Below are 16416 nucleotides of genomic sequence, written 5' to 3' on the forward strand. Positions count from 1 at the left end.
CCAGGTTGTGTCCATGATTTTGCTCAGCAGCCAGAGCTTGACAGTATATTCAGCACGGGTGTGCGATTTATTTGATGTATGTGGTGCATACGCGAGTTAGGGACCGGGTCCTAGTTTCAAATGTTCCAGTTGTTAGTGACTTCGCTAATGTGTTTCTGGAGGAGTTATCCAGCATGCCTCCGGAGAGGCAAGTCGACTTTAGAATCGACCTTGTGCCAAGTGCGACCCCTATTGCCAAGGCGCTATACTGATTAGCACCGCCTGAGATGCAGGAGCTGTCATCTCAGCTACAAGAGCTGCTAGGCAAGCAGTTCATCCGTCCGATCTGTTGTCTGTGGGGAGCATCGATCCTTTTCGTCAAAAATAAGGATGGTTCACACCAGATGTACATTGATTACTGGGAGTTGAACAAGTTGACAGTGAAGAACCGTTATCCCCTCCAATGGATAGATGACCTCTTCGATCAGTTACAGGGAGCATCTTGGTCTTCCAAGATAGATCTGAGGTATGGGTACTATGAGGTCAAGGTGAGGGGGGAAGACGTGGAGAAGACCGCGTTCCTGACTCATTACGGGCATTACAAGTTCGTGGCGATGCCGTTTGGGCTCACCAATACGCCGACAATATTCATGGACCTGATGAATCGAGTATGCAGGCCGATGCTTGATCGCTCAGTTATTGTGTTATCGATGATATATTGGTGTATTCCAAGACTAGAGAGCAGCATGAGGAGCATCTTCGAGAGCTTATGGGAGTTCTGAGGCGAGAATGGCTTTACGCCAAGTTCTCGAAATGTGAGTTTTGGTTGTGAGAGGTTCAGTTCCTTGGACATCTCGTTAACCAGGAAAGGATTTTGGTTGACCCGACCAAAATCGAGGCGGTGATGTGGTGGGAGGTTTTGAAATCTCCCTTAGATATTAGAAGTTTTTTGGGTTTGGCAGGGTACTACCGGAGATTTATTCAGGATTTCTCCAAAATTGCAATACCCCTCACTCGTCTGACGAGGAAGGGGGTAGATTTTCAGTGGGGCCCTGAGCAGTAGACAACATTCGAGAATCTTCGGCAGCGACGTTACAAGGCTCCAGTCTTGACTCTCCTATAGGGAGTTGAGGATTTTGTGGTTTTCTATGATGCATCCATCACCGGACTGGGAGCAGTACTCATGTAGAGAGGACGGGTGAGAGTCTATGCTTCGCGACAGCTGAAGTCACATGAGATGAGATATCCCACACATGATCTCAAGTTAGGAGCGATGGTGTTCGCTCTCAAGATCTGGAGACATTATCCATATGGGGTCCACTATACCATCTACATGGATCACAAGAGCTTGAGGCATATCATGAATCAACCGAACCTAAACATGAGGCAGCGTAGGTGGTTGGACGTAGTCAAGGATTATGACTGCGATATCCTTTACCATCTTGGTAAAGAAAACATTGTGGCGGACGTCCTGAGCCTCAATTCGGCCGGATCTTCTGTTCCGGCATCCTGTATGAGGATATCTGTGGATTCTCCACTCGTGAGCTTGATAAAGGAAGCTCAGGCTGAGGATGTATGGCAGGAGAAATGGAAAATTGAGAGGATCAAGGGCGAGATCACCAGATTTGTGCAATATAGTTGGGGATTGTTGACCCATTGCGGTCAGGTGTAGGTTTTGATGTCTGGTGGGGTCAGAAAGATTGTGCTGGAGGAGGCTCATAAGTCTCGTTTCTCTATTTACCCTGGGGCCACCAAGATGTACCGGGATCTAAGGTTGAGTTATTGGTGGCTATGAATGAAAAGAGAGATCGCATAGTATGTTGAAAGGTGCTTGATCTGCAGGATGGTCAAGGTCGAGCATCAGAGGCCGCACGACAAGCTGCAGCCTCTGGAGGTCCCCATGTGGAAATGGGAGCAAATCACAAGGGATTTTATCACCAAACTACCGAGAACAACAAAGGGTTTTGATGCTATATGATGGGTTTTGAGCATTCTAACACTCCTAAGGTGTACATGCAACCCTAAATACCTTGGATATATGTTTTCTCTATTATACATGCAAACTTTCATTTTCCAATGTATTACCCTAACTAGCATACAAAACTTTGATACTTAGGTAACTAAACAAGTTAGATGACATACCTTTTCTTGTAGCTTGTTGCTTAGAGCTTTAAGAGCCTAGCACCAATAATGTGAATGCCTCAAGTGGAATCACAAATCACCACTAACACTTGGAATACTTGGAAGAGGACTCCTTTACTCACAAAAATCAGCCACACTCTTGCAAAGACTCTAGGTACCAATTTCTTGAACCAAAGGGATTCTTATGTAATGAGGTTACATTAGGGTTACACCATGTAAACCCTAATGTGCATGATTTTCCACATTCCTCATGATCCATGGGTTTTAACCTCAATGGAGTATCCATGGGTCACCATATGGGTTAAGCCCAACATAAGGAATCATGGATCATTAGCCCATATTATAAGAATGAATGATTTACACAATCAATCCTTATATATTTAATTAGTCTCTTTTGATCACAAAATTAATTCCAAATTAATTCTTGATCAATACTAATTAAATAATATGATTTCATATTAATATATTATAACTTATAATATATTAATAAATCATAATTATCCTCTTCTCAGAAGTCCAAATTGTTCCGGTGAAGTGCACCCCAAATGGACCATGCTAAACTGGGTCAAGTACTTACCAAATATAGTTATGGACTTAGACACCTTATCATATAGTCTCCCACTTGGATAAATCTAATAACTATAGTTGCAAGTACGACTTCAGGAACCGACCAGCAATGGTAGCTCTTAAAACTTGATGAACTAAGACGCGCCATTTTAGACAAGTGATCATATAATCCTCTGTTCTCAAGATATCAGCCGGACAAATACATGGAACAACGCCATACTTATTGTCCAACAGTTTGTTCCCGATTTCCGATTTGTTTGACATAAAACTTAATCGAACACATCAATTGAGTTCTGACCGGGGCCGACACATAGGTCAAAACAAAATCATTTAGGGGCCCAAGATATCACTTTTAATCCTCTGAGGACAAAAAGGAGCAGATAAACTTCGACTCATATGTTTGTACTAACTATTCGCCAAATCATACACAACATTACGTTTTATAACATCAAGTTACTGATGCGTTTTCGTACTATCAACGTGCAACCAACCCATATTCAATAACTCATATCTCTTTGTTTGAAGACTTACATGATATTATCGTCTCATGATCACTCGAGATGAATTCCATGAAGTGATACAAGTGAGCCTGGGTTTAATCCAATACTCAGAACTTATGAGCACTCATGAATGTCATAGCAATGTCTAACCATTTTAGACAATCTACAAGCCAAATTCATGACAGTCTTGATTCATTACCTACTTCCAAAGTATGATCGACTGTGAATAATTTGAATAATCTTATTATTTTGGAAGTCAAAACATGCAAAATTGAATCAATAGTAAATAATTGACACAAGATAGTAACTATACTCATAAATAAACAACTTTTATTTAATCATTAATTTTCAATTACATTTTATCTATTACAAGTTTCAGAAATAGCTATCTAATAATTAAAACTAATATCGTCTTTCAGCCCGATGCGCCTCGCATGCCGTAAATGCTTAACCCTATTTAGTCCCTTCGTGAGGGGATATGATGGGTTCTCTTCTGAAAATACTCTCTTTGCTATGAGGAGTCCTTCTTCTATCTTGTGTCTTATGAAGTGATATTTTTTGTCAATGTGCCTGGATTTGCCATGATCCCTTGGTTCCTTGGCTAAGGCAACCGCACTGTCGCTGTCACAGAAAATCTCCATAGGCTCCTTTATAGCTGGTACAACTCCAAGGTCTTCAATGAAGTTCTTCAGCCATATCGCCTCCTTCTCCACTTCAATTGTTGCTATGTACTCTGATTCGCACATTGAATCAGCTACGGTCTCCGGTTTGGAACTTTTCCAAGTAACTGCTCCTCCATTTAGGGTAAATACCCAACATGACTGAGAGCGGAAATTATCACTGTCGGTCAGAAAGCTAGCGTCACTATACCTTGTCACTCTCAAGTCATCGCTCCCACCGAGGACAAGAACCCAGTCCTTAGTCCTTTGTAGGTACTTGAGAATATTCTTTACCGCAGTCCAGTGAGCCTTACCAGTGTTCCCCTGATATCTTCTGACCATGCTCAAAGCAAAAGCCACATCGGGGCGAGTACAAGTCATTGCATACATGATCGAGCCAACTGTGGAAGCATATGGTAATCGACTTATCTCAGCTATCTCAGCCTTTGTACTCGGACTCAGAGTTTTACTCAGTTTGGTATTGCTCTGGATCGATAAATCACCTTTCTTGGAATTCTGCATGTTGAACCTCTTCAACACCTTGTCCAAGTAGATACTTTGACTAAGTCCAATTAGTCTCTTACTCATGTCTCTCAATATCCTTATCCCTAGGATATAGGTAGCTTCTCTAAGGTCCTTCATAGCGAAAAACTTTCCAAGCCAGGATTTCACCTCTTTCAAGGGTGGCATGTCATTTCCTATGAGTAGTATGTCATCCACATACAGTACAAAAAAGCTAACTATACTCCTACTAGCTCTGACATATACACAGGACTCATCCGATTAGGTCCGACTTTGAACGAATTTGACCCAAAACGATTACATAGGCCGATTAGGTATAAACGTAATCGGTTGGCGACCGCCTAGCGCCTAGGCCGATTTTTACAACACTGATATATATATATATATATATATATATATATATATATATATATATATATATATATATATATATATGTGTGTGTGACACACACACACACACACATATATATATATATATATATATATATATATATATATATATATATATATCAGTGTTGTAAAAATCTGCCTAGGCGCTAGGCGGTCGCCAACCGATTACGTTTATACCTAATCGGCCTATGTAATCGTTTTGGGTCAAATTCAGTCAAAGTAGGACCTAATCGGAGCTAGGCGGAGTTGGGCGCCCTGATCGGTCAAAAAACAGTCAATAGAGTTCAAAATTTTAAGGGGCAAAATTGACAAACCATTGCTAGGTTTCGTTTCTTCTTACTCATTCCATCTCAATCGCATTATCAATTTCACTGCTCTCTCTCTCTCTCTCTCTCTCTCTCTTTCTATCTCTCTCTCTTTCACACACACACACATCAAAAACGATGATTTCTTCTTCTTCTAAGCATTCCGTCTGTTCCAAGATCGTTGTTGCCTTCCAAGATCGTCATCGCATTCCAGTCATCTACAAGATTGCGTTGTCACTCCTTCTCCTTCGACATCCTCTGTCGTTGTTCCTTCCCTTTCGACATCCTATTCTCCTCCGAAATCCCTCCGATGCCTTCAGCTCCTTTGTTCCTGATAATACTGCCGACATATACAAAGTTCCAGATGATACCGAAACCGCAAAGGTAATCATCCAAAAGGTTAAATTCCCTGATTAGATCTTGAATTAAGCTTACCTTTTCACCTGGGTTATGCTAATTTTGCTTCTTATAGTCAACATTTGTTCATATATTAGTTTCTTTTTTTTTTTTATTTTTCTTGGTTATAGAAATGAATAAAGTGAAAGCTTCTTTGAATTTTGTCATCGTTGATGATTCTTGTTATTAAAGTGTGAAAGCTTCTTTGAATTTTATAGTTTTTGATTGTTTTTGGTTCTGCTAATTTCTGTTAAATTAATATGAAGTATATACAGAGCCTGCTGATTTGTGATGATATTAGATTAAGTGATGATAAATTGATATGAATATGCTGTTAATGTGATTATATACTTAATTTTTCTGTTAAAATGATATGTGAGTGAGTATATTTAATGTGTTAATGTGATTTTTGAATGTGTTAAACTGATATGAATATGGTGCTAATGTGATGATATATTAGATGAAGTGATGATAAAATGATATGATACAGAGCATGTTGATTTGAGTGAGCAATTTTAATGTGTTAATGTGAGTTTTTTTTATAACAGTTGATGAAGCTCTTGCAACCGATGTTAGTCAAGCACCTCGAGAAAGTCCAAAAATGAAGGAACTTTTCAATGAAGATTTCGAGTCCGAGAGTGAGGAGCAAGTGTTAGAAGAAGATGAATATGAGTCAGATGAGGTTCAAATAATGGAATTATGTGGAGAATATTAGAAGAAAATTGTTGTGCTTGTTAAACCTCACTATTATACTTTTATGGACTTGTTGGATGATGATTTTGTGTGCTTGTTAAACTTATTATTAAACTTTTATGCTTATTTTGGATGATAAATGGTTGTGTTTGTTAAACTTATTAAGTCATTATTAAACTTTATGCTTATTTACTTATATTCTTAGTATTAAAGTTAGATTTATAAATTTTTGAATTATTTTTTTAATAATTAATGGTTCCCGATTAATCACCGTCTAACCGATTAATCCCTAGACCTCGGTCCACCACCTAGCTAATGTCTAGCGTTTTTTGCAACCTTGATATATATATATATATATATATATATATATATATATATATAGAGAGAGAGAGAGAGAGAGAGAGTGAGGTTCAAATGTTTTCACTATCTATTGTGTGCCTGTATGATTGATTCTGGACCAATCATTTTAGTTATTTTAAGAAAATAATTAATGCATATTAAATGCTGAAGATGTAATTAATACCTATAATATCTTCAACATGTAATATACATTAATTACTTTCTTAAAATAACTAAAATGATTGGTCCAGAATCAGTCATACATGCACTCAATAGATAGTGAAAACAAAATAACCTAACCCTATACATTTAAGATAATATAATAATTTGAACTTCAACTTAAGTGATATGGTTATAAGAAATCTATTGTGTTCCTTTGTGCTTTACTTGATATAAAGATAATGTAAAAGACTTTATAACAAAAAAAATTCAAGGTTGCGGAAAAGATATATATATATATATATATATATATATATATATATATATATATATATATATATATATATATGAATTTTTTTTTGTTATAAAGTCTTTTACATTATCTTTATATCAAGTAAAGCACAAAGGAACACAATAGATTTCTTATAACCATATCACTTAAGTTGAAGTTCAAATTATTATATTATCTTAAATGTTTTCATTATTGTATTATCAAAATGATACCATGGTGAGTTGTTTCTAATAAAGACAATTTTCTTTGTTAATGCATTTTTATCTTATGCAATTTGAAATTGGTCTTTTTAAATTATTTTATGTTAATTTGAAGTATAGTATTATGTGATTTGAAAAACAACTAAAATGTAGTTATATTTCTGGAAGTCTTGAAAATGGAAAAAAAAGTATTTCCTTTTATATAGGAGAAAATCTATGTTTAAATTTAGTAAATGAGGAAGGATATAATTTATAATCAATGACTTTTACAATACATGCACGGTTCGTAGATGAATGAAATGAATGTGTCGTGCAACTTTGTTTATAAAATGGAATATATTTCTAAAATATAAATAAAACTTTTTAATATAAGTGAATAAAACACAATGACTACTAATGAAAAAACATTAACATGGTTTGCAATTAATATTTATCATGGACTATTTATCACATGGTTTATGAAAACCATTTGGGTAGAAATTATTCAAAGGAATGAAACTAATCACACCAGCGGCTAAAAACAAGCTATTTGTACAAGATTTTACCGGTTTGGTGTCACTTAAGTTATTTGATCGTAACGTAAAGATACTTCTTGAAAAACTTGCACAAGAGTTGCTTCAAATTTTTAATGAGGTTATTGATATTAAGTTCATTTATATAAAACTAATTTTCACTTTTTGTCTATCTATTTTTATAACCGTTTATTTTTTGGAGGTAATATGGAGATTTATCCATCTACTTTGAATATTCTTTTGGATAAAAACTTGGTGTTCAAAATTCAAAATTCAAATGTTAATTTGAAGAACAAAGTTGATGGTTATGAAATCTCAAAGTTCACTCAATTGGAAAAAAAAATTAAGATCAAACTGGTAACATATGAATTTATTTCTACATTAATGATGCTCTTTTTGCTTATTTTTGTTTTGTTTTTGTTTTTTTTGTTTTTTTTTGTGTTACAGTTCTCATCATTGGACTATGAGATGATTATTGAGAATAAAATCAAACGTACTATCTTACCACCACCGAGTCATTTGAGATTGTTACCGGCAACAACTACTTCAGTCAAGCAGCCTATTGAAATTATTACCACCATCGAATCATTTGAATGGTCTTCTTCGAAAGATCTTGATTATTGGTACATCGATCGGTCCAGCACGGATTGAAATAGGAGCCGGTTCGATTGCTGCTCCTTCCTTGAAGATCCTAAAAATGGAAAAACTCTAATAAGTTTAAGTCAATTATCATTATTTGACATTTTAGTTTGAAGATTTTTCTTATTAGTTTTTATTGTTTGCTTATGGATTTGGTTGACAAGTAATTTGTTTTTATTTTGAAGTTTATGTTTGTTTTCATTGGTTTCTCATAATTTTTTTTAATTATTATGTAATATCTATAGACTATTCTATTTTTTTATGTGTTTATTCGTTTAACCTGAGTTATAATATAGGTAACATGTAATACCAAAGTTCTAAATAACGTAAGGCGTGACTCGGCGGCAATGTCAAACCTCAAGCTTTTTCGAGCCTTGGCGAGTCATTACGTTTGTAAGGCGTGACTTAAGGCGGCAATTTTTTATATAATTAATATTTTTATATGTATTTTCATCCATTATTCATTTTTATACACATATATAAGTTAAAATAACGTTTTGACAAAGCTTGACGGCATATGTAAACCTTGAAGACATGCCGCACCATAACAAGCTTTTTAAAACCTTGTGTAATACATCAACCAATAATTATTTTATAAATATACAAATTTAAAATGCTCCATGCCGGATAGAGCACAAGTTTTCTCTCTCCTAATTATCCTCGCAAATACCGAACTGAAGTATCCGCTAAATTAATTAAATAAACAAACCGAACGATGAGAGCTTGTGGCTGAAAGGCTTTGTTGAAGATGTGCTACCAAAATCAAGCAGTTGCAGCGACAAGAGCAAAGCAGTGATTTCCACCATTTTCTTCAAGTCAGTGTCGCCATCAACTTCTTCTATGTTCATCGCCCATGACTACATTCATTTCTCCTCATTATTGATGTTAATTTGAAATCGAAAACCCTAATTCCCAAAATAAAAGTTTGATATTCAATCTCTTTCTTTAAACAACGATATGTCAACAAGACTGAGTGGCTGTTTCACAGACGCAATCCCACTTGAAGCCCCTACTTCGACCTCTGGATATTCAATTTCTAATACAAATTCAGAAGGCGGGGGATTATTTCTTGATAGCAATACTCTTCCTCATTATCTAATCAACACCCATCACTCCTCGACTCGCCGTAGACATGATATTGGTATTTTCCGGCAAAAAAGTTGGGTTTCCAGAGGTGGGTTCTTGTCAGTTAGTTTATCAGTTAAGGGAGGTAGCGATGGCATTGATAGAAATTCCACTACCCAGTTAATGGCAGCGGCGGTGGGCGCCGGCGATGGTGTGGTGGAAGAGGAGAGTAAGAAGAAGGTTATTATAAGATTAAGGGGAAAACCTGCTGCTATGAACACTACAAAGCATTTATGGGCTGGGGCTGTTGCTGCCATGGTTTCAAGGTTTTCGTTTCTTCTTATTCACATCTTCGAATTTTCAGTTGAATTTATGGCCAAAAAGAAGTGAAATTTTTAATCAATCTTGAAAATTTAACGTTTTTAACAGAACATTTGTTGCACCACTTGAAAGACTAAAGCTGGAATACATGCTTCGTGGTGAACAGAAGAATCTTTTCGAGCTAATTAAATCAATCGCTTCTTCTCAAGGTTTAAAAGGGTTTTGGAAGGGAAACTTCGTTAACATTCTTCGCACAGCTCCATTTAAAGCCCTGAATTTTTGTGCATACGATTCCTATAGAAAGCAACTTCTCCGGTTAACCGGAAATCAAGAAACAACAAATTTCGAAAGACTCTTTGCCGGCGCCGGCGCCGGCATGACTGCTAGCATTCTGTGCTTACCACTGGACACTGTAAATTCGATCAATTCTTTCTTCCCATTTATTAAATTTTTTTTTTTATTTATATAATTCAAGTCATCGTGGGATCTAACAGATACGAACAAAGTTAGTGGCACCTGGGGGTGAATCATTGGGAGGTGTGATAGGAGCTTTTCGCCACATCATTCAAACAGAAGGATTCTTTTCTCTTTATAAAGGATTGGTTCCTTCAATCTTAAGTATGGCGCCTTCAAGCGCTGTGTTTTATGGAGTTTATGACATATTGAAATCAGCATATCTGAATTCCCCTGAAGGAAAGCAAAGAATCAAGTATATGAAACAGCAAGGAGATGAATTGAACATTTTGGAACAGTTAGAGTTAGGCCCAATGAGAACTTTATTACATGGTGCCATTTCTGGTGCTTGTGCTGAGGTGGCAACTTACCCTTTTGAAGTTGTGAGAAGGCAGTTACAGTTGCAAGTTAGAGCAAATAAAATGAGTGCATTAGCCACGTGTGTAAAGATTGTTGAAAATGGAGGTGTTTCAGCTCTTTATGCAGGACTTATTCCTAGTTTACTTCAGGTATGTTCACATGAAAACATACTCTCTATGATCTTGATTTTGTATTGCTTGATTAAGTTCAAGAATTTGACCAAATTTGTGCAAATATCTCTCAAATTTTGACTCTAAATTACCAGGTATTACCTTCGGCTGCAATAAGCTACTTTGTTTATGAGTTCATGAAGCTTGTGTTGAAGGTGGAGTAAGTTACCATGTTCTTGATTGTAATTCTTACATAAAGAAAATTGTTGATTGCTTTAAGATGATTATTGATTGGAGAACATGTTGGTGATGAAATTAGAATTGAAATCGGTTTGTTTTTTTTGATGATTTTCTTCTTCAATTTGGAGAGGGGAGTAGTTGGTTGTTCCATTGATGTTTGATGAACTCATATGCAACAGTACCTTTATTTATTATACAAGAGATTAGTTACGTTGATATTGATTTATAAGTTTTATAATTTTGTTAGCATTAGCTTCTTTTTGATATCACAAGTTAAGCAAAAAATTGTTGTGTCCTATGGGTTACTTCGAATATACTTTCGTGTTCTTCTAGTGAATCAATTATTATTAAGTTTAAAGGGACAAAAATCAAATTTCTTCTCATAGATCCGAGTTATCTAGTAGGCATGTATGCTGTCGCCATTTCCCCTATTTCAACTCTGTTCTCGAGAGGGAAATGAGGTCTTGGAAATATTCGGTTATGTTGTGTGGTTCACCCATATGTGTCTCCTCATACTCTATCAACTATATAGATATATTGGACAATGACATAATCTCTTACACATCTTCTTTATAAATTCATAAATGATTTTTTGAAATATTTTCTTTTTGTAACATTGACAATTGTTGCTTTGTGATTTTAAGATTTTTTTTTACACCGTTTTTAGAAAATCTGTCATTTGAAAATATTATTGTCCTCCGTGAATATTTTGTGGTATTTAGGAAATGTGATTATTTTGTTGATTAAATATATTTCTTAGAAATTGATAGGTGTTTGAAGTTTCTTCTCAAAAATAGTACATTTTAAACTTCATTTCCAAGACAAGATTAATAAGACTATTATTAAGAGTAAGTTACATGGGAGCATATGGTTTGAGATGATTTGCGTGTTTGGTTTTTATCTTTTTTTTTGTTAACTCGGACGGTTTTAATGGTTTCGGATGATATATATCAGATATGAATGACTATTTGAACGCATCAATTTTCTTTTTAATTTATTTATCGGCCGTCGTTTTATTTATATTTAAAAAAAAAAAAAAAATTGGTCCACAGCCCCACCTTATATCATCCAACCTATCTCTTTCCCTCTCTCTTAGGCCATCAGTTATACTCTCCACAACAACCGTCGTGGAGAGATTCCAGACCAGCCACCAAAAGCCACAAACCCACTTCGGAGTGGGTACAACGACCGGAAGAAAAGAACGAAGAGAGAGAAGACAGAAGCTTGAGAGTGAAGAAGAAATCCATTGGTCGTCCGCCTCTGTGCTTGCCACCACAAATCACGACGAATACGAGCCACCACGGACCGGTAGGATAGTATGCACGGTCGTGGTCCGTGGCCACGTCAACAACGAGCATGTTCGTTGCAGGTATACGAGAAGGCCTTAGCAAATTAAGCATCTTAAATTACCATAGTCTTCGAAAACTTTCAGGCCGCCTCTAAAAGTCCAATCAACATCACCATCTCTCTCTCTCTCTCTCTCTCTCTCTCTCTCTCTCTCTCTCCCTCCAAGAGTTATCGTAGGCCCCTCATGTCCAACAGCTATAGTCGCTGTTTTAGTCGTCGTCCACGCTCAACCTAAGCTATCAATTGCACGCTATAGTGGCGTTATAGCGTTTTGCGGAGGTGAAGAACTGCTATTTTCAGTTTAGCGTTTTCATTTCGCGGTACCGCTATTAGCGGCGCTATTCACCGTTATTTACCGCTATTCCAATAGCCGCTATTGCGGCGCTATTCCATTTTCGTTCACATTTTTGGTCATTTGGTTATTTTTTTCAATGAAAAACTAGTCTTAATGATCTCACTACACTTTAATTTTAAAAAAGTCCGAACACATAACATAATTAAAAGCATACAAAGCAACTACGTCTACCGACAACTCTTTTTCTCATCTCTTTTTGTACTCACGCCAACTTGAGTTGCCATGGTCAGACTTCATTAATGTTTTTTGTAAATCGACCCACACCTGTGAGGCCATGAATTGAGACTTAACTCCTTAAATCAACCACGGTCTACTAATACAATATTGAACCCGTGCAATCCAATTAAACTCTATTTGACACTTTTACACTACCTAGTTTCCATATTAATATAATATAATATTATGTTATGTTTTTATGTCTTTTTAGGTTTGATGATATTAACTCTATATAGACTTATAGTATTAATACTTGAATATATAAATTCAATATAAATATAATATAAAATTATAAATTATACGTAATATTAAAAAACTACTATATTACCGCGATAACCGTGATCTCAAATAGCGGCATGTGACTGCTATTGAAATTTTGAGCACAATAACTGCATAGCGCTCAACAGATCCCGTGAAACTGTTCCTCGTCATTGTCCATCAGGAGAAAGAGGGTGTGAGAAAAAAAAGGAATTAGAGGTGTCTAGTGTTTAGTGGTTGGAGTGTTGTCATCATGTGAAAGAAAAGAGAGTGATATCTAAAGCCAAAATCTATAGAACCTTCCTGTCATCTGGTTCCTCGAGCTTATCACCTCTCTATCTATCATAATATATAGAGTGAGATTTGAAACCAAAATCTATAGAGTCTCGTTGTGATCTGGTTCATCAAGCTTCTATCCTCTCATCTATCAACAAAACCAAATATAAAAGATGGTTTTTATGGGATTTTGTGATTCATTAATTAATGGGGTTGTGATTATTTGGAACATTGAATTCATTAATGGGGTTGTGATTATTTAAGACCAGATTTTGTGTGTTTGTGATTTCTATTTAATGTGATTTTTTGGTTATGAGATTTTAGTTTCATCAAATATTGATTTTGGTTTGGTAGGAGGAGGGGAAAAGGTGGGATGGGATGGGATGCTTGTACGACCTTAAATAATTGTATGTTTTTTTTTTTACTATATGTCCAGGGTAATAAAGTAATTTGGGTCTGGCATAAGAGCACGTGACAAATACAAAGTCAAAAAAAAAATTAAAATTAAAAACCAAATATATAAACTACCCCAAACCAAACCGGAGACCATTAGTGTAATTTACTCTGGTTTTAACATTTAAATCTATCAATGACGTTTGTAATAACGTCAGTCATTAACAAATAATATTTTTGAAAATTCATTTTTCTACTTGAACAAGTGTCAAAGACAGATATCAATATTGTCCGTACATACATTTTTTTAAATATTACATATATCTTAGATATTTATCATATAAAATTGTATACGATGAAAGCGATGGTTACCATTTTATAATAACTAAATAGGAAATCGTTGTTTACTAGAATAGTGAGGAAGTAGAAGTCTAGAAGCAAAGGTGGATTGTGTGCATATATACCCAAGCATTGATTAGTTTCCAAACACAAGAAAAGAAAGAAAGCAAAGTCCAAATTAAGAAATGGGAAGGTCTCCTGTTCCTCCAAGTTCCAATCAAAGTAACCTGATCAAGAAAGGTGCATGGACCACTGAAGAAGATCAACAGCTTATCAACTACATCCAAAATCATGGCCATGGAAGCTGGAGATCCCTTCCTAAACTCGCTGGTCATTCATCTCTCTCTCTCTCTCTCTCTCTCTCTCTCTCTCTCTCTATATATATATATATATATATTATAATAATAATAATAATTTATACTTAGACTTATACTTAGGTTTTTGATTTTTCATGTAAATTACACTTAGAATAAGATGTCAATCTAATTAATTTCTTCTATTAAGATTTTAGAACTTTTTTATTAATAAAGTTTTGATTATTCGTTGGATATTTGATAAATGTGTTTAGTTATAGGTTAAATGTGTTTTTTGATGAGACGGGTGGTGTGAATGGCAAATTTTTTAAGGGTATACCTAAAATTACGTGGCCTATAAATTAGTATGTGTAAAAGTAAAAACTATAGTGGTTGTTTAACTGATTGTGAATTTTGAAGATACTGAATCTATTGGTGTATCTTTTAATGCACTTTTGTAATATATTTTTTTGAATACGTGTATGCTTGATATAAGTATTTGATATATTATTAAAACTTAAAAGTGGACTATTTTGTAGGTCTTAATAGATGCGGAAAGAGTTGCAGATTAAGATGGACGAATTATCTTCGACCAGATATAAAGAGAGGAAAATTCTCCCAAGAAGAAGAGAACATGATTCTTCACCTTCATTCCATTCTCGGAAACAAGTAATTCATATAAACCGTATTTATTTCTAATAGTAGAAAGAAAACCTACTATGACTATGGATTGACACCATTCAAAAACAATATTATATTATGCATTAATGTAATAAAACCATTGACGGTTGTATTGCATGGATGTTAAAGGTTTTATGATGTCAATCACTGAATGATCTTAAACAGATTTCTCGACAATTCTTGAATTAATGAAGCTTTTTTTTTTTTTTTTTTGGTTGATACTTGAAGATGGTCAACGATAGCAACACGTTTACCAGGGCGTACAGATAACGAAATAAAAAATTACTGGAATACCCACATGAAAAAGAAACTACTCCAAAGTGGTATTGACCCGATGACCCATCAGCCAAGAACAGACTTGTTTTCTTGCTTACCTCAACTACTTGTCCTTGCTAACATCAAAGAGTTACTTGAACATAATCAATTAGCTCAAAACCTTCAATACTTCAACCATTTTCTTCAACCCAATAACACAGGGTTATCAACCTTACTAAATCGAACAAGTTCAATCCCTCTATTCCAAGAAGAAAACCTTAATTTTGTGAGTGAATTTCCAGTACTAGAAGATGATCAAGAGAGTGAAGAAATCAGACAATTTCCTGTGGGAACTTCTAATGTTACCCAACCACTCCATCAAGAAGTCTCAATCATGAATTTAGAAACAAGTAATGATTTTAAACATGTGGGTCATTGTCAAGGCCAATCAGCATTTACGAGTGTCAATTCTTCGCCATCAATATCAGCAGTCACGTGGAATCCTATTCCGCCATTGATAGACAACACAGCCACCGCCACCACCACCAACAATAGTGGTTCACTTGAGAGCGGCAGCACCATTAGCTACAGTGGCGGAGATGGAGGAGCTTCTTCATATAACTGGCCAGAGTTTCTGTTCGAAGACTCTTTCAAATTGGATCAGACTTTACTAGAAATGAGTTGATGATCATGGAGTGCATACGTTTTATGGAAGCTTTTTTCCTGGAGTGAATTGGAGAATGTAATCATGTATGGTACAACTTTACGTTGCATGGATTGATATGTGTACAGTTATGAATTATATATATAGACTAACTAGTTTTTGATAGATAGTGGCATTTGATATTTGTAATCCGTTGTTATATATTAAATTATATTAATTAATTATAAATATAAAACTTAATATAAAAAAATTAAATCTATATTAAAATTTTGAAACACGGAAAAGTCTTTTATAAAAACTTATAACTCAATAACACTTTTTAACTATACAACATTTATATATAGTTCATGTCGATAAAAATAGTCATTTTCATATATACCGGTCCGATCTGGTTTTTGTTAGAAAATTGGGGCATGGAAAGACTTGGAAATCCTGAGAACCGTGTTAAACACTTTCAGATTAAAGTATTTGGGTGGTACTCCCAACCTTTAATCGG

The 16416-nt window shown here is 35.3% G+C and overlaps 2 protein-coding genes across 2 annotated transcripts; both read left to right on the top strand.

The window, feature by feature from the left end:
• The first annotated feature begins 8917 nt into the window (after nt 1-8917).
• LOC111921255 (probable mitochondrial adenine nucleotide transporter BTL3) lies at nt 8918-11059 on the top strand. The gene is made up of 4 exons (XM_023916829.2): nt 8918-9685; nt 9789-10092; nt 10175-10642; nt 10759-11059. Exons 1-4 carry the CDS (start codon nt 9252-9254, stop codon nt 10825-10827), a joined length of 1275 nt encoding a protein of 424 aa, XP_023772597.1. The 5' UTR covers nt 8918-9251; the 3' UTR covers nt 10828-11059.
• Nucleotides 11060-14189: 3130 nt separating this feature from the next.
• On the top strand, nt 14190-16100 carry LOC111921331 (transcription factor MYB93). The gene is made up of 3 exons (XM_023916894.3): nt 14190-14357; nt 14860-14989; nt 15230-16100. The coding sequence occupies exons 1-3, from the start codon at nt 14213-14215 to the stop codon at nt 15939-15941; spliced, it is 987 nt and encodes a 328-aa protein (XP_023772662.1). The 5' UTR covers nt 14190-14212; the 3' UTR covers nt 15942-16100.
• The last annotated feature ends 316 nt before the right edge of the window (nt 16101-16416 follow it).

The sequence above is a fragment of the Lactuca sativa genome, chromosome 9 (assembly GCF_002870075.4).
Source record: "Lactuca sativa cultivar Salinas chromosome 9, Lsat_Salinas_v11, whole genome shotgun sequence".
In the NCBI taxonomy this organism is placed as follows: domain Eukaryota; kingdom Viridiplantae; phylum Streptophyta; class Magnoliopsida; order Asterales; family Asteraceae; genus Lactuca; species Lactuca sativa.

Bases quoted from the DNA above. Each gene is read 5' to 3' on its own strand.
- LOC111921255 (XM_023916829.2), top strand. From the start codon at position 9,252: ATGTCAACAAGACTGAGTGGCTGTTTCACAGACGCAATCCCACTTGAA. The intron at 10,093-10,174 runs GTAAATTCGATC...GGGATCTAACAG, and splicing joins TGTGCTTACCACTGGACACT to ATACGAACAAAGTTAGTGGC. The intron at 10,643-10,758 runs GTATGTTCACAT...CTAAATTACCAG, and splicing joins TTATTCCTAGTTTACTTCAG to GTATTACCTTCGGCTGCAAT.
- LOC111921331 (XM_023916894.3), top strand. From the start codon at position 14,213: ATGGGAAGGTCTCCTGTTCCTCCAAGTTCCAATCAAAGTAACCTGATC. The intron at 14,358-14,859 runs GTCATTCATCTC...ACTATTTTGTAG, and splicing joins ATCCCTTCCTAAACTCGCTG to GTCTTAATAGATGCGGAAAG. The intron at 14,990-15,229 runs GTAATTCATATA...TGATACTTGAAG, and splicing joins CATTCCATTCTCGGAAACAA to ATGGTCAACGATAGCAACAC.